Source organism: Eulemur rufifrons, chromosome 14 (genome assembly GCF_041146395.1).
Source record: "Eulemur rufifrons isolate Redbay chromosome 14, OSU_ERuf_1, whole genome shotgun sequence".
NCBI lineage: Eukaryota > Metazoa > Chordata > Mammalia > Primates > Lemuridae > Eulemur > Eulemur rufifrons.
The window spans coordinates 28,466,695-28,489,272 of record NC_090996.1 but is presented as its reverse complement, the minus strand read 5'-3'; the positions used below and the strand labels follow the sequence as shown (position 1 = coordinate 28,489,272).

General features: G+C 52.8%; 1 protein-coding gene across 1 annotated transcript in view; it reads right to left on the bottom strand.

Moving 5' to 3' along the window:
• The window catches only part of LOC138394078 (uncharacterized), a 97,171-nt gene that overhangs the window by 52,584 nt on the left and 22,009 nt on the right, over positions 1–22,578 (bottom strand). The window contains 17 exon segments of the mRNA XM_069485695.1: positions 590–798; positions 2,694–2,696; positions 3,949–3,993; positions 3,996–4,071; positions 4,073–4,141; positions 4,938–5,096; positions 5,862–5,995; positions 6,340–6,495; positions 7,295–7,402; positions 7,405–7,480; positions 16,686–16,874; positions 18,816–18,904; positions 18,907–18,939; positions 19,712–19,970; positions 22,024–22,116; positions 22,118–22,177; positions 22,323–22,509. Coding sequence (XP_069341796.1) covers positions 590–798; positions 2,694–2,696; positions 3,949–3,993; positions 3,996–4,071; positions 4,073–4,141; positions 4,938–5,096; positions 5,862–5,995; positions 6,340–6,495; positions 7,295–7,402; positions 7,405–7,480; positions 16,686–16,874; positions 18,816–18,904; positions 18,907–18,939; positions 19,712–19,970; positions 22,024–22,116; positions 22,118–22,177; positions 22,323–22,509 — 1,945 coding nt within the window.

The following is a 22,578-nucleotide window of genomic DNA, read 5'->3' as shown; positions in this document are numbered from 1 at the left end:
CCTGATGCCACCCGGCCCCTGCCTCAGAGGGGGCTGAGTTAGGCCCAGGACTCCCTTCTGTGTCCGCGTGGCATCCCCACACCAAGACAGGGTCTGTGCGCCAGGCTCCCTCAGCCCCGCCCCTGGGGACAGCGCTTGGCTTTCTTCCAACCCTCCCACCCCCGCCAGCCTCTGCACCCGACACGGGCCGAGACGCACCTCATCACGGTCAGCACATGGCCCAGAACTACCCTCCGTCCTAGAGGTTTTCATTCTGGTTTTCAGCAAAAGCCTAATGTCTACTTGTTTCCAAAGTCCCGTTCAACCTGCTTTCCTATTTTATTTCACTCCGCATCGCTGCTGAGCGGGAATATGGGAAATCTAGGTTCTGGTTTTTAGGTCCATGCTCCCAGATTCACTTAGCAGCTAACTCTGATGGTTGTCAACACCGGGTGGACCAAACTTCACGCATCTGTGAGCAGGTGTCTGCCCACAAGCCTCAGGTTGTCCCCCGTGCCCTGGAAGAAGATCTCAATGGCAGGGAATTAGGCTGCTATGCTGGGTGGCCGACTGGCGGAGGACGCAGGGCGCGTGGCCGAGCGCTGCTCACCCGCAGGTAGGTGGTAGTCGGGGTGTAGACCTGGATCTTGCCCTCCCTGTCGCGGCCCTGACTCCTGCAGGCCACGCTGACCACCAGGTCCTTGAGGGTCCAGGCCTTGCCCAGCATCAGCTGCAGGAGGGCTTGGAACGTGGCTCGGTGTGGCCAGTACAGCCTATGAGCTGCGGAGACCACCAGCCACGGACTGTCCAGGTTCAAGGCTCCCGCGAGGGGCGGAGAAGGAGAATCTGGTATTTGGGGCAGGAAAGAAACTTCCAGTGGGGAGCAAGAGGCCCCCAGGCTCATCACGGCCACAGTGGGCATATCTCAAAACTGGGAATGCCTGGGCATGAGGGAACGCCTGGGCATGAGGGAACTTTCTAGAATGATGGTAACATTGTGAATCTTGCAGGGCCTTGGATGACACAGGTGTATACACACATCAAAACTCACCCAATGGTACCATGGAGATTTGTGCATTTCACTCCAGTTAATGAAATACATGCTGAAATGTTTAGGGGTAAAACATACTGACGTCTACTACTTGGATCACATCAAAAAATAAGGTTGGACAGGTGGACAGGTATGTGGTAAGCCAAGTGGAGTAAAATGTTAATAACAGAATCTAGGATGAGAGGATGTTGGTATTCATTGCACAATTATTTCAACTTTTCTGTATGTTTGAAATTTTTTCATAATAAAATATGGGAAAAAATGCTGGAAAGAGCTAGAAAGGGGTCACTGGAGTGTGATGACACAGAGCACAACCTTTACCCTCCCGAGCTATGCAAGCTCTTTGAGCCTGTACTTCCCTCATCTGTAAAATGGGTATAACTTACCGATCACTGGGCATCGGGACCAAAGCAAGCACTCAGTAAGAGCAAATACCATCATCATCATCAAAATGTTGACATTCCACATAGCCTTGAGCTCTCCCATGATTAACTAAACTAGGTCACAGAACCCTTTCATATTTTATAGTGGATAATCCAATTCATTCAAGGACTAACCCAATAAACATCGCTCAAGACGTGGGTGTTTGGCAGTGAACAAGCAAGCTCAGTCACCGCCTTCGTGGGCACAGGTAGAAATGCTGAGGGCCATGAAGGAAAAATAGAGAATTTGACAAAAATCAGGCAGGTCAGCGAAGGCTTCCATGAGGAAGTGACAATTTAGCTGAGACCGGCTGGGCGCAGCAGCTCATGCCTGTAGTCCCAGCACTCTGAGAGGCCGAGGCGGGAGGATCTCCTGAGCCCAGGAGTTGGAGGTTGCAGTGAGCTATGATGACGCCACGGCACTCTAGCCTGGGCAACAGAGCGAGACCCTGTCTCAAAAAGGAAAACAATTTAGCTGAGACCTAAATTAAAGACAAGGGGAGTCGATCAAAGGGGAGGGCAACCCACCCCTGAAGGAGATGGGAGATTTACTATCTGGGGACACTGAGGGAGAGAGGCTCGGATGCAGGGACACCAGGAGCAGGGAGGGTAGGATGGGCTGCCTGGGTGAGAACAGGAAGATGCTGAACGGCGGGCAGCCGGTCCCTGCCTGGTTGCTGCCCCTCCCACAGGAAACGGAGGAAGAACAGAATGAAGGGGGGGACAGGTCGGCAGATGTGGATCGCGAGGTCCCCACGCAATCACAGGGAAGCCCATCAGCCAGCCAGTGGCCACACATGTGTAGAGTCTCTTTCCAAACGAGTTTTCAGCACCCGATCATTTTTTTTTTCTATTTCATTCATACTTACTGCACGGTAATAATGATCTTATCTCCCCCTTCACAGATCCCAGCTGGGGCCTTGCAAACTCAGGGCCTACAAAAGCATCTGGTCGGCTACTCTAAGTTTTGTAAAAGAGTTTTGGGGAGAAAAGCTTTTCTTAAATTTCTGCTCCAGAACATTAGACCCCAGACTCTGCTCAACTGCTGATTTCAATTAAGTTCTCAAGCAGATGCCGAGTATACATGAAACATAGTTACCTTGTTTTAAAAATAGGGTCTCCAAATTTTTGAGTAGCCAACTCAAACACATACCCAAGGCTCGCCTGGCATTTGGGGAAAGCCCGTAGCAGGAAATACAGAAACAAAAAGAAAAAAAAAATGCAGAAGGAACAGATTAAACCCCCTCAAGTTCTATAATTTATATCTCCGGAAGTAAGAGAGGATAAGGTATCCATGGAGCAGGACGCTCTAAGAAAGGAACAAAATTGAACTCCGGAAAAGGTAAGGTAATCCAAGACAACATGTCACTCGAAGGGCTGGCGGATGGAGTTGGGGAAATCAGTCCTCCAATAGAACCACAGACAATGAAATGGAACAAAAGAGAAAAAAAGAAAGAAAATTAGAGGCTCCGTTTCTGAGGACCAACATCTGACCAACAGGAATTCCAGGACACAGAAGGAAGGAAATTGTCAAAGAAACGGTACAAGAAAATTACCCAGACTCCGGTGACATGTTTCCAGATTGAAAGGGCCCAGGACAATGGATGAAAAGATTCACAACAAGGCACATCACAATGAGATTTAATTACACCAGAAATAAAGAGAAGCTTTCAAGCACACACATAGGCAGAGAGCATAAAATGGTAAGGCCCCATGTGACACTCACCCAGCCTCAACAATTACCAATTTATACTCTAATTCACTTTTTTTTTTTTAAGTCAGGGTCTCACTGTGTCACCCAGTCTACAGTTCAGTGGCTACTCATAGCTGCAATCACAGCTCACTGCAGCCTCAAACTCCTGGGCTCAAGTGATCCTCCCACCTCAGCCTCCCAAGTACCTGGAACTTCAGATTCCCATGAACACACCCAGCTAATTTTTTAAGATTTCTTTTAGAGGTGGGGTCTCGCTATGTTGCCCAGGCTGGTCTCAAAGTCCTTGCCTCAAGCAACCCTCCAGCCTCAGCCTCCTCAATAGTTGGGATTACGGGTGTGAGCCAACTCGCTCAGTTCATTTTTTAAACAAGTATCAGCTCGATAAAAATTTAAAGAATCAATTGAAAAACACTAATTCAAGGATAAACTATGGTAAATCCATTTTTTGAAAGTAAGAGAAACTGTTTTCCAGAAAGCAGGTACAGCAAGTGCAAAGGCCCTGTGGTATGTCTAGAGAACAGAAAAGGGCCTGTGAAGCTACAAGAGAATGACGAGAATAGGGTGAGACAGCAGCGGGGGCCCGGTGATGCAGAGCTTGATCGGCAAGGTTAGAAGTTAGGATGTAATTACAAGTGTCACAGGACACATTAAAGCTCTGAGCCCTGACTTAGCCCAGAAAACAGAAGGAAAAGGTGTCCTAGGTAGTCAGCACAGCTTCAGCCAAGGCCCGGAGACCGGACATCTGAGCCGCTAGCCCAGGAGGCTCCACAGCCAGCTCTCACCTTCCCACTTCCAGAGGGCGGCCCGGGACGTGTCCTTCCACTGCAGCCCGCCACCGACAGCAGCCGCCTGCTGTGCTGCACCTTGAGGTGCGTGCTGCTCTCCACGCGGGGTTAGGGTTAGGGTTAGGCGGAGGCTCGAGAGGCGCAGCCGCAGTCGGCCATCCAGCTGCCTCTCGGGCACCTGCAGCACAAACTGGAGAACGCCCGCCCCTAAGACGCCCATCGGATCATGCCGCTCCCAGCCTAGAATGTTCCGCCGGCTCTCCACTCCAGCCGGGGTCAGCCTGAGCTGGCGGGGTCCGCCCCAGCCCCCACCCCAGCGCAGGACTGGCGTTTCCACCCCTCGCTCTGTACGCTCTGCCTATACTGGTGAGAAAGTAAAAAACAAACAGCTGGGACTGAGAAAGTAAAAACCTGTCCAGGCATCCACCGGACCAGAACAGCAGACCCGGATAAAGTCAGTTGCGAAGTCAGTGCCGCAGCTGTGAACTGTGTTGACAGTCCCTCCTCTGAGCGAGTCCTGGCCTTTGTACATACTGAGAAAATGAGTTCTAGAAAATCATCGATTACCGGAAACTATGTTGTCTGCAATTACATCAGAGAATGAAACATCCCACTCTCGCCTACAGCATCTGAGTCGCTTGGACACAGAAATTGCCTCGGTTTCCTGCCCGGCGCAGAGCACCCGGGACGGGCTTTCTGAACGCGACAGTCATCAATCTCAACTGCGCAGTCTCTGAGGCGACAGCAAACCTGAATGCGAACCCCTCTTTCCAAACGCATTGTTACAGCTGGAGGTCCGGGTTTCCCAGACCCTCTCGGCTGCCCTTGGCACTCTGGCAGGTGTTTCACGGGTAATGTCACCAAGCCCGAGTTCTAGCTGCACGCCTCCTTGCAACCAGGGCCGAGGGGCCACGTGGGGGGCTCCCCAACGCCCAGCGACTGTGCTGGACTCGAGGGACATGCTCTGTGGCAGTGTCCGGGCCCACCTCCATGAAGTGGTTGCTCAGGGCTGGCCCCGAGTCGTTCTTGAAGGTCTGGCTGGCACGGAGGCGCTTCCTGTTGCTGCTCCGGTCCCAGTGCTCCCCGTAGCTCACCTCCAGCTGCGACTGCAGGTGGCCGGAGCCCTCCTCGTGCTGGAGCTGGACCTGGGGACACACGCCAGCACGGAACCACCCGTGGGGGCCCTGCCCACCCCGTCCCTGGGCCTCCTCACGGCCACCCACCCTGCGATGGCAGCCTGCCTTTTTCTGGGGAGATGGCTCTGGAGGAAGCACTGGGATTTTCTGGCATTGATTGTGATTTTGTGAAATATTGCATTTGACTATGACTCATTTCGATGACTGAGTTTTTGGCACCCCCTTAAATTCTGGGCCCAATGTGAGTACCTCACCCTAGTCAACGCCCTGATAAGGAGTTGAAAGCCAGTCTCCCTGCTGCCCCAGGGCCTTTGCACTTGCCGTTCCCTCTGCTTGGAACATGCTTCCATGGAAACAGAACTGTCTCCTATTTTAATTTCCATCTTCAGTGTCACTTTCCCAAAGCAGCTTCCCCCACCACCCCGCCCAGCCTTACCCCGAATTCCGCTCTCTGGGCCTCTCTTTCCCACCCATGGTAATTAAGTCTCCCACATTTGATTTTTTTGCTCTCTGCCCTCACCCAGCAGGAGGATGGCAGGGACCAGGTGCTGCCGTGTCAACAGCTCTCTCCCCAGGGCTGGGCACGTAGAAGGTGTTTAATAAAGATTAGCTGAATGTACAGACAGAAGACTGAGGCTGAAGTCCCAACCCCAGATCCGTCCCCATATGGCTGCGTGACTCTGAGTGAGTCGTCTCCTGGAGGATGAGTTCAGGGTACACGAATCACCACTTTCCCGCACCTCCCTGACCCCGCGCCCCCGTCTGGGCACCCACCTGGTGGCTGAAGGCTGGGGCCTGCGTGCAGTGGAACGCGTGGCCCAGCTCCAGCCTGTAGGCGCCCTCCGAGCCGCTCTCTGCCTGCAGCCGCTGGCTGGTGCCGCACTTGTGCGCCGGCCGCCTCGCCTGACCTGCGCGGTCAACACCGGGCCCCTGCCCTTCCTCTGCCGGGCAGCCCTCCGCCGGGGCTCCAAGGACAGGAGGTCCAGCCGGGCCTCAGCCACCACCCCCACCCTCCGCTCCACCTAATGTCACTCCACTGGAACCCGTCATGGGAAGGTTTAAAGAGACAGGTGAATTTCCCCAATGGGCACATTTTTAACGGGCAGGTGCTAAGTCTCACTCAGAGCCACCCAGTGACTAACCAGGGGCCCCATGGTGACAGTGCACCTTAGCTCACAGAGCCACAGCCCTAGGAGAGGACACAGGTCCCGCCACCCACCAACTGGCCCCAGCAGGGCCCGCGGCGCCATACCCAGGAGGCCGTACTGGACCCTCAGGGAGCTGGTCCGGAGTTGGCCCCGCTGCTGCAGCCGGCCCAGGGCGTGCAGCCCCGCCAGGCCCGGCACGAAGAGCTCGGCATCCAGGGACGCCACCCGCAGCCCGTCCTCCTCTGTCTTCTCCAGCTGCACTGCGGGGACCGCAGGCAGCCAAGAGGGGCAGGCGTGTGTGGCCAGGCCCCCGGGACTGACACCCCCAGCCCCAGGCGAGGAGAACGGGTTGGAAAACGCCCAGGGGTGGGGGCTCCTCAAACCTGCAGCTCGAGCCCAGGGAACACTGACAGCAGGCCACAGACGATGTCACCTGCACTGTCCGGGGCAAGCCCAAATGTCACTTTTGAGGGTCCCAGCCAAAAATTTTTAAATAAAGTAGAAGACAAAACCAAATGGTATAGAAGACGGACAGCACATCGTGGATCACCAGGGAAATTTCACTTTCTGAAACTTCTGCTTCTCCGACACTGACATTCGGCCAGAACACACAGGCAGGGCCAGGCCACGTGTTGAGATGCCAAAATGCCCACGCTAGGTGGTCAACAGCCACTGTCCCCAGTGCCCTCTGGCCCAGCTCCTGACCTTGGAATCTTCCAGAACACCCCATGCGAGGCAGAGCCAGGGGCCACCACCCCAGCTCTGGCACCTGCTCGGAGCTGTCGAGGCCTGGGCCAGGCTGTGTGTTCAGTTTTTTAAAAATGCCCCCCACACGTTTTAGGTCAAAATGCTAAATTGTTTCTTACTGTGGGTCAGAAACAAAACGGTCCAAAAGCTGCTGTTTTAAGGTTCAAACGGGGGCAGCTGGCAGGATCTGGGGTTCAAACGAAACCTGGGCTTGTCCTTGGATGGGATGTTGATATTAGGGGTTGGGGGGGTGGGGATTACCGGCCCGCCCCTGGCCACTGAGGAGGGGGCAGGAGAAGGGGTCCCTCCTACCTGTCACGTGGGCCTGGTCACTCGGCAGACGGCTCAGAGACGCAGAGAAAGCCAACCTGCTGCCCCCTTGCCGCGTGAGGTTGCCGGCGAGGACCACGGGGCTGCCCGTGTCGCCAGCCTCACCTCCAGCTGGGCCTCGAACCACTGCACCTCGCCACCCGCCACTGCCTGCAGATCACTCCGGCCCTGAAAAGGCCGCGGAGTCACCCAGGGGACAGGCGTGGCCAGCAGGCCTCACCCTGACCACACGACCTGGGACCCGACAGAGGGCAGGAGGCAGAGCTTAGCTGACAGCCCTTCTGTGCTGACCCCCCCGATTTTTTGAACTCTACTTTTCCAAACAGGTAAACCACATTGTAAGTTCAGATGTGAATACGAGGGACGACTCCTCTCTCCCTCTCCTCCGCCTTGTCCAGCCCATCAGGGACTTGAGCCGGCTCTCCCGGCAGAAGGCGCCCAGAATCCACCACCTCCGCATCATCAAGCCTGTGTCACTGCAATGACCTACTCACGTCTCCCACCCTGGCCCCTGGGGACATTCTCCACGAGGCAACCAGAACACTTTTGAGACACGTAGGCTCGTGACACGCTCTTCTCAGAGTCAAATCCAAAGTTCTTGCAAAGGCCAGCAAGGCCGGCACCTTCTCCATGGTCAGTGGTGCAGACCGGGCCGGACTCGGGCAGAACTGTCCACGGTGGACACCGGCGGGTGGGACACAGGGACAGCCCTCCATACGCTCCACAGCCCCACACCGGAGCTCTTCTGGGGAACCCAGAGCAACTGCAACTGCCACCTTCGATGGCCCTGCCAACCTGCAGACCCACCCAGCAACCTCTCTGCTGGCCACCAGTTTACCTAAAAGATGCCAAAACAACACCATTCCTACGGAGTCACTGTCAAATGCTCTCCCCCACCTCCCTCTCTCCCATGAATCCTTTCTGTCTTTGCTCTTTGACAATTACAAATTGTTGTCTGGGCCGGGCGCGGTGGCTCACGCCTGTAATCCTAGCTCTCTGGGAGGCCGAGGTGGGCGGATCGTTTGAGCTCAGGAGTTCGAGACCAGCCTGAGCAAGAGCGAGACCCCATCTCTACTAAAAAATAGAAAGAAATTATATGGACAGCTAAAAATATATAGAGAAAAAATTAGCCGGGCATGGTGGTGCATGCCTGTAGTCCCAGCTACTCGGGAGGCTGAGGCAGGAGGATCGCTTGAGCCCAGGAGTTTGAGGTTGCTGTGAGCTAGGCTGACGCCACGGCACTCACTCTAGCCTGGGCAACAGAGCGAGACTCTGTCTCAAAAAAAAAAAAAAAAAAAAAAAACAAATTGTTGTCTGATTGTCATAGCAAGATGTCACATGGTCTGTTCTCCTCTCCCATCCTGCTATGCTTCTGACACTCCAGGTACATTCCCACCCCAGGGCCTTTGCACACGCCATGCCTGCTGCCCAGAATGCCTCCCCAGATCACCACACTGCTGTCTCCTGCATGTCCCTCATGTCATTGCTGAAAGTTACCTTCTCAAGCTGGCTTACCCTGCCCACCTAACTCTGGAGCCATCCTCAGACGCCTCCCCTCCCGGGACTCAGCACCCTGTCCCCAGCTCAATGATCCCTTTTCCTGTAGCCCTTACTCGCCCGATATACTGTACGATTTGCTTATTTATTTATTGTCCCTTTTGCGTGCACGGGAATGTAAGCTCCAGGGGGAGAGGATGGTTCTCTGTGTGTCTGTTTCATTGAGGCCCATCCCCAGCACCTGGCACGCTGTGGGTGCTTGGTAAGTACCACTGAGTAAACAGAGACATTGAGAAATACAGATTTTGTTCCCATTCCCTGGCCTCCAAGTCTCCTTCCCCAGAGGCAGCCACTGTGCCAGTTTCTTGTGTTTCTTCAAGAGCCAACATGGGGCCGGGCGTGGTGGCTCACGCCTGTAATCCTAGCACCCTGGGAGGCCGAGGCAGGAGGATCACTTGAGCTCAGGAGTTCAAGACCAGCCTGAGCAAGAGCGAGAGACCCTGTCTCTACTAAAAATAAAAAAATTAGCTGGGCATGGTGGTGCACGCCTGTGGCCCCAGCTACTCGGGAGGCCGAGGCAAAAGGATCGCTTGAGCCCAGGAGTTTGAGGCTGCAGTGAGCTATGAAGATGCCACTGCACTTTATCCAGGCGACAGTGCAAGACTGTTTCAAAAAAAAAAAAAAAAAGAGCCAACATGGGCTTGCGCAAGCCTGCGTGTACGTGTGGGCTTGTGCACACACGCGGGTGCAGACCCACACTCCCCTTCCTCTTTACAGAAACAGGTGCAGGCTGCCCCTCTCCCTGCTCCTCCCGCTGAGTGGTGTGTTCGGCAATGGCTTTGTCTGGTCTACATCAGAGCCTGCAAGGTGGGGCCGGCTTTCTCAAGGTACAGGCTGTGACCAGGGTGATCCTAGAATTTCTCATCCAAACCAGGACGTGCAGCAGTTAAAGCATGGGTCACAAAGTGTCAGGTCGGCAGGTGTAACCTGGGGCCCAGGATGTCCCATTGCTGCACACCTGGGGAGGGGGCGCAGAAAGGAACACCCCCCCACACACACTCCATTCTTAAGTCCCACGCGCTTTGAGCCGAGTTGAGCCCGGCAGTGCGGCTGTGTGTCCATGAGCTCATCTGCAGAGAGGACTGAAGGGGGGAATCTTGGCTGTCCCGGAACAGGCTCTGGAAAGTTCCAGGGCGCTAGCCGTTACTGTAATGGTGATGAGTCTGGGGTGGGCGGAACTACAATTTCTCTGAAGGCAAATAAACGCTTCCAGGCTGCAGAGGGCTCTCTGGGGAGCGGCAGGAAGGTCCACGGGGAGATGAGGCGATTAGCGCCTGTGCATTTAGCAAACAACTGCGAGTTCAAGGGCTCCCGGGAGTTCTGGGAACGACCGACCATACGTCTCAGCCAGCAGGCAGCTGGCGCTTTGGAAGGAAGACGGCTCTCCCCTGACACTGGTCTTCCCCACTGGGGCTGACGGCAGGGCCAGAAGCGGATGGTGTGTTTATACGGCAAAAAATCCAGCTCTGGCTCCGGATGATCAACTCCAGACCTCCCCGGGAAGACGGTGGAACCGAGGCAGAACCACAAGACTCACTGCGGAAGGGGCTCAGAGGTCATGCTTGGCAGAAGCAAGTCTAAAGCTGCTGTTCTTACCTTTCTAGAAGTCACAGACCTGCCTGAGAACTGGACGGAAGTTTTAAACCCTCTCCCCGGGACCACGGGCAGACACACAATATCCACACGACCTCAGGGGCTTCACGTGACTCACTAAGTTCAATGCAGGTACTCCAGGTTAAGAACCCTTGAAAAGCACCTACTAAGATAAAGATGCACTCTCCCTGGCCCGGGAATTTCACTGCTGATTCACTCTGCAGACAGAAAGGTGTCCACAGCAGGATATTTATAAGAACAGAAACCCGGGGCAAACTCACGAGCCCCCCCCATGATGGAACCAGCTGAATAAATTCCATCCCATGGACTGTTACACAGCCCTCCACGCCGCACAGGAGACAGTTTTACTTTTAAAAAGAAGGAGGCAGAATATATTAATATCAGTCCCATTTGCTGGTTACGCACAGAGGTTACCTCCGAAAGGAGTCGCAAAACAGTAACCATGGTTGGCTTAGGGGAGAGACAGGTTTTAACTCTATCCGAGACCAATAGATGTCGGGCGGGATTTCCATTTCTGCAGCGATGGATGGAAATGCTCCAGAGCCACGTGAGGCCGTAGAGCCTTGAAATGTGCCCAGTGCAACTGAGAAGCTGAAGTTTTAATTTTCTGTAACTAATTTAAATGTATACAACCGCGGGAGCCAGTGGCTACCGTGTTAGAGACCGGTTCTGTCCCTTTCGTATCTTTTGAACTTTGAATCATTTAAATACATTACCTTTTTTTTTTTTTTTAAACAAAATTGAAATTGTACCAGCATCTGCTAGTATAATAAGACCGCCAAGATACATATCTGAGTAAAAAGAGCACGGTGCAGACAAAAAATAGGGTGTGATTCTCTCATGTTAAAAAATAAAAACCTAAGTGTGATGACCAGGTTTTCACACTTTTGCAGGAGACGTGCCCGCCTCCTGCAAACCTTTTCCCAACAGTTGGTCAGCACAGCACCTGTATGAGATGAAAAAGGAAAAAAAAAGCCCCGAACTAAACAGTTTTGCAAATCTATAGTGTTGTGGGTGGAACTGTGTCCCCGGCAAAAGCTGTTGAAGTCCTAACCCCCGGTACCTGTGAGTGGCACCTTATTTGGAAATGAGCTCTTTGCTTATTGGCGAGCTGAGGTGAGGTGGTTGGGGTGAGCCCTGATCCAGCGTGACAGCTGTCCTCGTAGAAAGGGGAATTTGGACACAGACGCCTACGAAGGGAAGGCAAAGTGCAGACAGAGAGAGAGACTGCCACTTGCACGGCAGGCGACACTCATGCTACGGGAACCCCCCAGCTGACACCCTGATCTCAGACTTCCGGCCTCCAGAACAGTGACAATACATTTCTGTCATTGAAGCCACCCAGCTGGGGATACATTGTTAGAGCAGCCCTGGGATACAAATAGATTTCCCGGCGCGCGTCAACACTTCTGCAGGAAACCTGGGGAGTGCTGTGCCTTAACTCACTACTCTATCCCTTTCTCTACTCTGAACTGTTAAAAGCATGTTTCCGTGTTATTAATATTATCAGTTTTCACGTGCATGGTGGTGAGATTTGAGCCCCTTTTTTTTCTTCTTTATACTTTCCGGGGTAACAAGAACGACAAATGCTATCTGGTAAATAGAAAGGAGAGAAGTGACCCAGGCGGGTGCTCCCGAGAGCCTCCATCTTTCCTGGGGAGAAAGTCGGGTTTAGAGACCGGGGTTCGACACCTGGGCAGGATGTGTGTGTGTGTGTGCGTCTGTTCCAACGAACGTTTTATTTGTGAATAATTCCAGATCTACAGAACAGTTACAGAGATTGTACAGACAGTTCGCATATACCCTTCAACCAGTTCTCCTGCTGTTAACATCTGACATCCCCAGGAGTTTTGGTGCAAACTAAGAAACCAACACTGGCGTGTTACTGTAACTAAGCTCCCGGTTTCATCTGGATCTCACCAGTTTTCCATTCATGCACGCTTTTCACTGTGTTCCGAGAGCCAATGGGCGAACCACATTGCATCGGTCGCCGTGTCTCCCTGTCTTTCCCGGTTTATGATGGTTTGTTAGTCTTTCGTTGCTTTTCATGGTGTGCACTATTTTTTACAAATTGAATTTGTTTCCAACATTTATGAATGTATAAATCCTAAATCCCCAGCTTCCCTAAAAAGAGCAACACTGGCCTGCCCACCCCCCTCAACAGAGAGCAATGAGCGGCCAGAGCTGAGCGGCGGCTGCCACTTTGAGCCGAGCCACGTGCTTCCATGGCTGCCGCAGTCCCCACCGCTCCCTGTGGCTCCTCCAACACGTCTGCTGCCATTCAGAACTGTGCTTGTGCTAAAGACTTCTCGAGACTCGAGCCTCTGAGAAAAGTGAGAAAGTAACAGCCAAGCAGACTGTGCACTCTAACAAAAAGTGTTTCCACCCAGCCCACCTCCCCTCGTTCCAGTCACTTGCTGGCCTCAGCTCTAGTCCACGGTGCTGTTAACAGCAGGGACCGTGTCCTGCTCATCATCATGTTCCCAGGCCATGGGTTCACACTCAGTGATTAGTAAATGTGTGAACATGTGAACACACACCCCACCAGCCATTCAACCTTGATCACTATCAGATATCCATGGCAATGACATTTTATTTTATTTTATTTTTATTTTATTTTTTTTGAGACAGTCTCACTCTGTTGCCCGGGCTAGAGTGAGTGCCGTGGCGTCAGCCTAGCTCACAGCAACCTCAAACTCCTGGGCTTAAGCGATCCTACCGCCTCAGCCTCCCGAGTAGCTGGGACTACAGGCATGTGCCACCATGCCCGGCTCATTTTTTCTATGTATATTTTTAGTTGTTCATATAATTTCTTTCTATTTTTAGTAGAGACGGGGTCTCACTCTTGCTCAGGCTGGTCTCGAACTCCTGACCTTAAGCGATCCACCCGCCTCGGCCTCCCAGAGTGCTAGGATTACAGGCGTGAGCCACCGCGCCCGGCTGGCAATGACATTTTATAAGGGCAAAATGTTGCCAAAGACCTAAGCGTCCATCAGTGAAAGAATAGTTATGTCAACTGTGGTCCCCCATGCATAGAAGGGACATTAAAATGTCTGCTTACAGTGAATTTCTAGTGAGAAAATACTCAAGTAATAATATGAACTGAAAAATCAGGTGAAAGACACACATACCCTACAGCCCAGAAACTCCACTGCTAGATACAAACCCATCAGATATGTAGACACACATTCACCAAAAAGGCTTGTCCAACAGTATTCACAACACGGTTTAGATAATAATAGTCTGAAAGTGGAAACGACCTGAAATTCCACCAAAAGTAAAATGGGTAAACTGTTGGTGTGATCACACAATGGAATGCCATATGCCACAGTGAAAATAACAAGTTGTAAGCACACATTTACGACTGGGTGAATCTCACAAACAAATCTTAAGAGAGGTCTGACACAAAAAGAGTAAAGGAGCAGGCCGGGCGCGGTGGCTCACGCCTGTAATCCTAGCACTCTGGGAGGCCGAGGTGGGCGGATCGTTTGAGCTCAGGAGTTCGAGACCAGCCTGAGCAAGAGCGAGACCCCATCTCTACTAAAAATAGAAAGACATTATATGGACAACTAAAAATCTATATAGAAAAAATTAGCCGGGCATAGTGGCGCATGCCTGTAGTCCCAGCTACTCGGGAGGCTGAGACAGGAGGATCGCTTGAGCTCAGAAGTTTGAGGTTGCTGTGAGCTAGGCTGACGCCACGGCACTCACTCTAGCCTGGGCAACAGAGTGAGACTCTGTCTCAAAAAAAAAAAAAAAAAAAAAAAAGAGTAAAGGAGCATTATGCACAGTGGGAAAAAGGTAGAAACGACCTGAATGTCCACCACCAGACGAATGGATAAACCAATGTGGTGCATCTATGCAATGGAATATTACTTAGCCTTAGAAAGGAATGGAGCGCCAACATGTGCCACCATGTGGGTGAACTTCAAACACACGTGCCAAGTGAAAGACGCCAGGCACAAAAGATCACATACTGTGCGGCTCTACTTTCATGCAACAACCAGAATAGGCAAACCCATGAAGACAGAGAGCAGACTGGTGCTGCCAGGGGCCAGGAGAAGGGGACAGTGAGGACTGACTGTTTAATGGGTACAGGGGTTCCTTTGGTGGTGATGACAATGCTCTGGAACTATCCAGAGGTGATGGTGGCACGGCACCGTGGATGTACTAAACACCACTGAATTGTTCACTTTAAAATAGTTCATCTTATATGTGTAGATTTCATCTTTTAAAAAAAAGAATACATGGCATCTGATTCCATTTATATAAAGTTCACAAAAGCAACCGAATTTGATTTCTATGGCCAACTGAATAGGAGTAACGAGAAGGAGATTGACCCGCCCACGTGGAACAGCTGGGAACCCACGTGACAGATTAAACAGAGGTCCCCAAACTCCAGACATCAGTCCACGCAAGACGATGAACTCCAAGCGATGGGAACAAGTGAGGTGAGTGCAGCTTGCTGCCTGGACAGCGCGCCCAGCCTGGAATTCAGGAAGAGGGAACAGAGGCAGAGCAAGGGGAAGCCCCTGAGTGAGGAGCTGGGAGTCTGGGGAGACCAAGGCAGCTGGACATCACAGGGCAGGGTACTGGGAAGGACAGAGCGACAGAGAGAACACACTCTGGCAATTTGCAAAAGGTCCTAGGAAAGTCTGTGTAATGTCGCATCAGGCAAAGTTTGCTGAGCTACAACATACAAAGCACCATCCATAAATGAAATTAATAAACCTGACTTCATCACAATTAAGAACTTCTGCTCTTTGAAAGATGCCATGAAGAGAACAAAAAGACACACCACAGCCTGGGAGAAGATATGTCTGAGTGACATATCCGATTAAGGACTTGTTTCTGGAATATATAGACTTCTCAAAACTCAATAATAAGAAAACAATCCAATAAAAGAAAATGAGCGAAACATTTGAACATACACTTCAGCAAAGGTGACATATGGCTCACAAGCACACGAAAAGATGTTCAACACCATTAATCATTAAGAGAATGCGAATTAAAGCTACGAGATACTACTACACACTATTGGAATGGCGAAAATTAAAAAGTCTAACACTACCAAGTGTTGGTGAGGATGTGGAGAAACTGGAACCCTCACACTGCAGGTGGGAATGCAAAATGGTATCCCCACTTTGGAAAACAGTTTAGTAGTTTCTAAAAAACTTAAATATATACCTACCATATGATCCGGCCACTCCTACATATTTATCCAGGAGAAAGGAAAAAGCAGATGCCCACACAAAGACTTGCACACAAATGTTCGCAGCAGCTCTCTTCAATAGCCAAACACTGGAAACAACTCAAACGTCACCAACAGGTTTATGGATAAGCAAACTACGGCACATCCATACAATGGAATAGTACCCATAGGTAAAAAGAAATAAACTATTAATACACCCTACATGGACGAATCTCAAAATAATTGTGCTGAATGAAAGAAGCCAAACAAAAGAGTGCATGCTTTAAAAAAACAATTCATATTGCATGACCCAATTTGTGGAACATTCTAGAAAATGCAAACTCATCTACACTGACAGAAAGCCCCTCAGCAGTTTCTAGGGACAGAGGCAGGGCAGGAGGGATTATTAAGGATCACAAGAGAAAACCTTTAGAGGTGATGGGTATATTGATTAGCTTTATCATGATGATGGTTCCTTGGGTGTATACATGGGTCAAAGCTCATCAAATTGTACACCTTGGCCAGGTGCAGTAGCTCATGTCTGTAACCCCAGCACTTTGGGAGGCCGAGGTGGGAGGATTGCTTGAGCCCAGGGGGTTGAGGCTGCAGTGAGCTGTGATTGCGCCACTGCACTCGAGCCTGGGTGACAGAGCAAGACCTCATCACTAAAATTAAATACATATGTGTGTGTGTGTATATATATATACACACACACACCCCTTACTCACGCGCCATTAATCATGTGTCAACTAGAACTCAACAAAACTGATTTTTGAAAGCAGAACTAACTGGTGCTGTCAGCTACATGCAGGTTATACTTCAATAACCGGTCTCTTGAAATAAGGCAGGCTAACAGCCGACTGCTCAGATCCAGCCGGCAACGCGTCAACTCGCCCCTGTGAGGAGTGGGCAGGGCAGAACTCACTGTTGCCCGAGTCCCCAGTGCAAAAGCCCAAGCGTGACGCAGGTGGGCACGCACAGGCAGCAGGTGGCTGTGGCTACATCCCTTACCTTCTGCTGTAGGTCCCTCATCTTCCTGGCTGTCTCTCCTGGACACGCAGGGCTGGCTGACTGTGGTGCCGGTCCAGGCCCCAGGGTGTTCTCAGACAGGTCCTCTCTCTCCTCTTCCTGTCCCCAGAATGACTTCCCGCCAAACAGCCTATGGGCGATTTCCTCGGCATTTTCCAGACGGAGCCCCAGCTGGGGAGGGAAACCCGGGGCTCAGGAAAGAGCCACGTGCTCACTCAAGAGCTGCGGGGCGGGCACGCTGGGCTCCCCAGGCTCACCTGGGCTCAGGGAAAGGGGCACAACCTTGGGAGGCCCAGCAAGCTCCGCATCGGCATGGCAGGTGCCACTCAGCCAGAATGTCTGCTGGTTCTTTAAGGCCTGGTTCAATGTTGCCACCGCTGGGCAGCCTTCCCAGAACTCCCAGGTCATCCCACCTCCTCCGCCCCCCATGTGACATAGACACTCATTTGTGTATCTCCCTTACGAGGCCCTAGATGAGGGCAGGGACTCGTGTCTCGCTCTCTAGGCACCCTGAAGGCCTGGCCTGCTTGGTTCTCAAAATCTGATAGATGGATGAATGAATCCTTCCTTCTGTCCCCTCTTCCTTCCATCTGCCCATCCGTACACCCCTCTGCTCGCCCATCCCGTCATCCTCCCCGTCCGTCCACCCAGCTACCTCCCCGTCCCCACCCGTCCTCGGTTCCCTCCGCCCGCCCACCATCCATCCGTCTCATGCATCCGTCTACTTCTCCTTTCCTACGGACACCTTCCCTTCCTTGCGTCTGTTCTTCCCTCCCACCTCCCACAGACATCCGACAGCACTGGGAGATACATCTCCCGAGATCGGCCCTTGGCAGGTCTGAGCCCATCCCCCGCTGGCAAAGTTTGGGTGACGGGCCCTGCTCTCCAAAAATCAGAAGCGGTCGAGAAAGGGCACAGAACACTCTCCTTCAGCCAAGCTCCGGAGGCCTGGGAAGGAGAGGCAGCAGCCCCACGGCCATCTATAGGCTGCACAGACGACTGCAGACGTGTCCCATCGTTGCCCCACAATCCATTTTCCGCACAACAGCCAGATGCACAAATCGCATCATGTCACTCCCCACTCTGAACCCGGCCATGACCCAGCCCTGGTGCCCCTGCCCTCCTATCTCACCGTCTCCCCCACACCCCTACCTGCTCTGCTCCTTCAACACGCCCAGCCCTTCCTCTCCCTGGGATCCTGGCACTTACTGGTCCCCTCCCGGGAAGGCTCTCAGCTCAGCCCTGCACGCGCTGCGCTGATGCTCATCCCTCGGGTCTCAGCCCAAACTTCCCCTCCCCGACGCGCTACTGAAAGCCGTCACTGCTTTATCACTATGCTTGCTCACTTCTTATCTTTATCTCCCTCTCTGGGCTGTGAGCAGCCCCAGGAGGGCAGAGACTGTCTGTCGTGCTCATCACTCCACCCCCAGAGTCCAGCACAGAGCCTAGCACGTGCCAGGTGGAGGGTGCGTTTTGTGCAATGGCCGGTCGGCGGGCGGGTGGATAGAGGATGATGGATGGATGTGGATGGATGTGGATGGAGGGAAGAGTGGAGGAACAGATGAGTAGATGGATGGGTGAGAGGGTAGGAGGGCAGATGCAGAGGTGGGTAGGAGGGTATATGGATGGATGGATGGATGGACGGACGGGAAGGTGGGAGTGTGGATGAATGAGTGGTTGAGAGGGATGGGTGGACAGATGGGAGGAATGTGGATGGATGGATACATATATGAATATATCTATGGGTGGGTGGGTGAATATATGGGTGGATGGGGGAAATGGATGAGTGGGTGGATGTAGGGACTGGGGGTAGAACAATGGAGGGAAGGGGTGGATGGATGGACAGATGGGAAGGTGGGAGCGTGGATGAATGAGTGGTTGAATGGATGAGAGGGGTGGGTGGACAGATGGGAGGGATGTGGGTGGATGGATAGATACATGAATATATCTATGGGTGGGTGGGGGAAAATGGACGAGTGGATGGATGTAGGGACTGGGGGTAGAACAATGGAGGGAAGGGGTGGATGGACAGTCAGGTAAGCGGATGGGATAATTTCCATTCCCAAGTCCAGGACAGGTCCTGGGGTGACCGCAGCAAGGCCCTCTTCTTACCTGCAGGACGCTGAAGGCAGGGCCTACGGCATGAACGGTCAGGCTGACTGTGGCAGAACGGGGAAGGAAGGAGGCAGGGGAGAAGAGACGGTCCCCTCCAGGTTGGCTCCCAGGCTGCCAGACACTGGGACAAAGGAAAGAGGACCAGAATGTTCTATGCCCCTCTCGTAGCAGGGCCTGGCTATGAGGGGCCACAGCCCAAGACAGGGCCAGACACGTGGTGCGTCCTCTCGGCCAGGACGAGAAACAGCCTGGAGCCCTGTCAAGGCCAGAGGGTCACACACACGCCGGCATCCCCTGACGGGCGGCGAGAAGTGCCCAGGGCACCCCACTCCCCCGCAACTGGGGCCCAAGGACAGCTGAGGTGGTCTGGGGCCTTGGCTAGAAGGAGATTCCCTGTTGGATTCTCTGTTTAACCACACCAAAGAGGCAGTGTCAGCGCAGCACGAATCTCTCTTTTTAGTACAGGGAAAACCAGTTTTCAAAAGGCACAGCCCAGCTCACAACACGACCCAGGAGAATTTAATGACTGTGTTTCATTACCTGCCGCCTGTACCGTTTCTCGTTTTAGGATTGAACTCTTTACAAAGAGTTCAATTGCTTTGCTATTAATCATAGTGATGGGAAATTTCCTTTTTAAAATAACCTAAAAAGAGCCAATTTAGAGAAAAGATGGAAGTATTCAGCTGAATGCTATAAAATGGCTATTTTTGATCTTTCCCAACAAAAGTGGCAGGTGCTATGGGGACACAGCAGAATACCAAGCAGGTGGCATGTGAATAGCTCACCCTCGGAAAATGACATCCTCGATCAATACGCCTTCAGGAGCTGGGACTCCAGGTCTCCATGCCTTTGTGGCCCCAGAGCAGGACAGGGGCTGCCCAGGACAGCCGTACCTGAGCGGAAGGTGACATCAGAATAGGACGAGTGTTTCCACGTCTCTGGATGGAACTCCCGGCTGAGGATGTTGTCGGGGAGGGCGTCCCGCAGGGTCCGTTTCAGGGGGTCATCTGTCTCCAGCAGCTGCACGAGGTGACTCCACACGAAGGAGCCCACTGGAGCAAGTCGCAGCCAGCGGGCAGGGGTGGTGAGGGACAGACCTGGAGTCCGCACCGCCCCGAGAAAAGACTCCCCCGATCCCCATCCCGGGCCCTGCTATTCCCACACACCGGGGGTTTCTCAGGAGCCTGGCTACTGAGACCCACGTCCTCTCGGAGAAACAGTGGCAAACAGCAGTAGCTTAATAGAACTCGGACGTCGAGCCTGTGCATGGAATCCTGATGCACTGTCCAGGAGGGAAAGGGAGGTGTCGTGGACTCGAAAGTCAGACCTGAGTCTGAATCCCAGTCCCAACACTTACAGGCTGTGTGACCTCGGGGCAGTCACATGACCTCTCTGAGCCTCAGTCTTCCTCATCTACAAGGTGGACAAACAGTCCATCTCACAGAGCTGTCTGTGAGCTAAAAGACTAAGTATCTTCCAGGGTTGGAAAGGCTGACACGCAACCCACGAGGGTCCCTGGAGGAATAAAGATCGAATAAGAGTCCTTCCTGGCTTTTTTCCAGTAAAAAGACTATATAAAATCGAATGAGATCCTAATGGGAATGAGTCCAATGGGGGATATTAGACTCTAACAAGGACCCCTCAGCCCTCAGGCTCTCAGAAGGCCAAGCAGGGAGCTTCTGGAACAACCTATCACAGAACAGAGCCAAGTCTGGGTTTTTTGTTTATTTGTTTGAGACAGTCTTACTCAAACTCAAACTCCTGGGCTCAAGCGATTCTCCTGCCTCAGCCTCCTGAGTAGCTGAGACTACAGGCATGCGTCACCACACCCGGCTAATTTTTCTATTTTTTGTACAGACGGGATCTCGCTCTTGCTCAGGCTGGTCTCGAACTCCTAAGCTCAAGCGATCCTCCCGCCTCGGCCTCCCACAATGCCAGGATTACAGGTGTGAGCTGCCATACCCAGCTCAAGTCCTGGTTTGATGGATAAGGCGCCCACTTATTCCCACTGCGTGATACAGAAGGTGATGCCCTAGGGCCACTGTCAAGGTTGGGCCCTGTGGCTGATCCCCCAAGAGGGGGTTTAGTGTCCTGCCTGATGCAATTCATGACAAAAGCAGCCCCACACCCACCCACCACACATCCCATGCCTGAAACTGCCAAGCAAAGGGCTGCATCTTCTAGCAGAAGGTAATTTCATTTCTTCAGAAGGTAGTTCAGCAACATCATGTCAGACTTTTAAGTGTGCACACCCTTAGCTCAGCAACTTCCCTACTGGGAGATTATCCTAAAGTTATATCAACACAAGGACCAAAAGTGGATGTGCAGGGAGGTTTGCTTTGGTCATTGTTTCTGATGGCAAAAGACCAGAAACAACCTAAACGCCCATCACTGCAGACTGGTAAGTGGATAACGACCCAAGCTTCCAGCAGGACACCACACGGCCCAGATGAGAGTCCACACGCCCTGAAGCGTAAGAGCTCCTGGACGCGTTACAGGCAAAAAGCAAGGAGCACAATAGCATGTATAACATGACCCTGAGTTGCTGCTGTTGTTAAGGAGATGCACGTGTATGCTCATCTATGCGTTACAAGTTCTGATGCAACACAGAAGAGACCTGTTCACAGTGACTGCATTCTGGAAACAGGACTTGGGGCTGGGGGAAGAGGAAGAAAGACTTTAACTTTCCATCATCCTAATTTTTTTTCTACATATATTTTTAGCTGTCCAAATCATTTTTTTCTATTTTTAGTAGAGATGGGGTCTCGCTCTTGCTCAGGCTGGTCTCGAACTCCTGACCTCGAGCGATCCACCCGCCTCGGCCTCCCAGAGTGCTAGGATTACAGGCGTGAGCCACCGCGCCCGGCCTCCAATAAAACTTTATTTACAAAAAACAAACAAAGGTCCAGGGGGCCCGTGGCCCATAGTCTGCGAACCCCTGCACTAGAGGGTTTGGGGCACAGGTGGCGTTGGTAATCATATACTTGTGTGTTTATTTGATGAATAATCTGACCCCCACCCCAGACACAGGCTTAGACCTGGACACCTGTTCACGCCAGTGCTAGCCTGGTGCCCAGCCCATAGTAGGTGCTCAGTAAACAGGAGACGAATGAAGAAACATGTGAGGAAGTGAATTAATGAACAGTGGTTCAAGACCCACCACCACCCACCCCCACCCCCAGTGAAACAGCACGCAGGGGCTCACGTCCACAGAACAGGGGACCCTCCGGAAGGCCTGGATGGCCCCCAGCCGGATTTCAGGGGAACCACTCGGCAGAGTCGCGCAGGCGCTCAGCCCCCGGGGTGAGCGCCGCGGCTGCCAGGCCAGCGTTGCCGATCGCCTTCAGCGCAAGCTGGATCTGCAAGAAGAGGCGACAGGGCCATGAGGCCTGGGGGTTGGAGGGCGCCCAGTCCTACCCGCCCCCCACCCCCCGGGGCTGCCAGCTTGGCTTGCACACCCCTGAGGGCCCTGGGGCCGGTGCCCGGGACACTGGGTGTCCTCACCTGGCCGGAGTCCGAGGACTCCTGGAAGGTACAGTTGGCACCCAAGGCCTCTCCCAGGATCCTCACGAGGGAGCTGACGCCGGGCAGCTGCCCGCAGACCCCGTCCAGGGCAGCACAGAGGTTGTGCGCCAGGGCGGAGATGCCAAGGGAGGCGCTGGGGTGGCCCCCAGGGGTCTGGAGCAGTGGCTGGGGACAGAAAACACACAATCCCACTGGAGAAGGCGGTGAGTGGCCCTGCACAGGCTCACCACGTGCA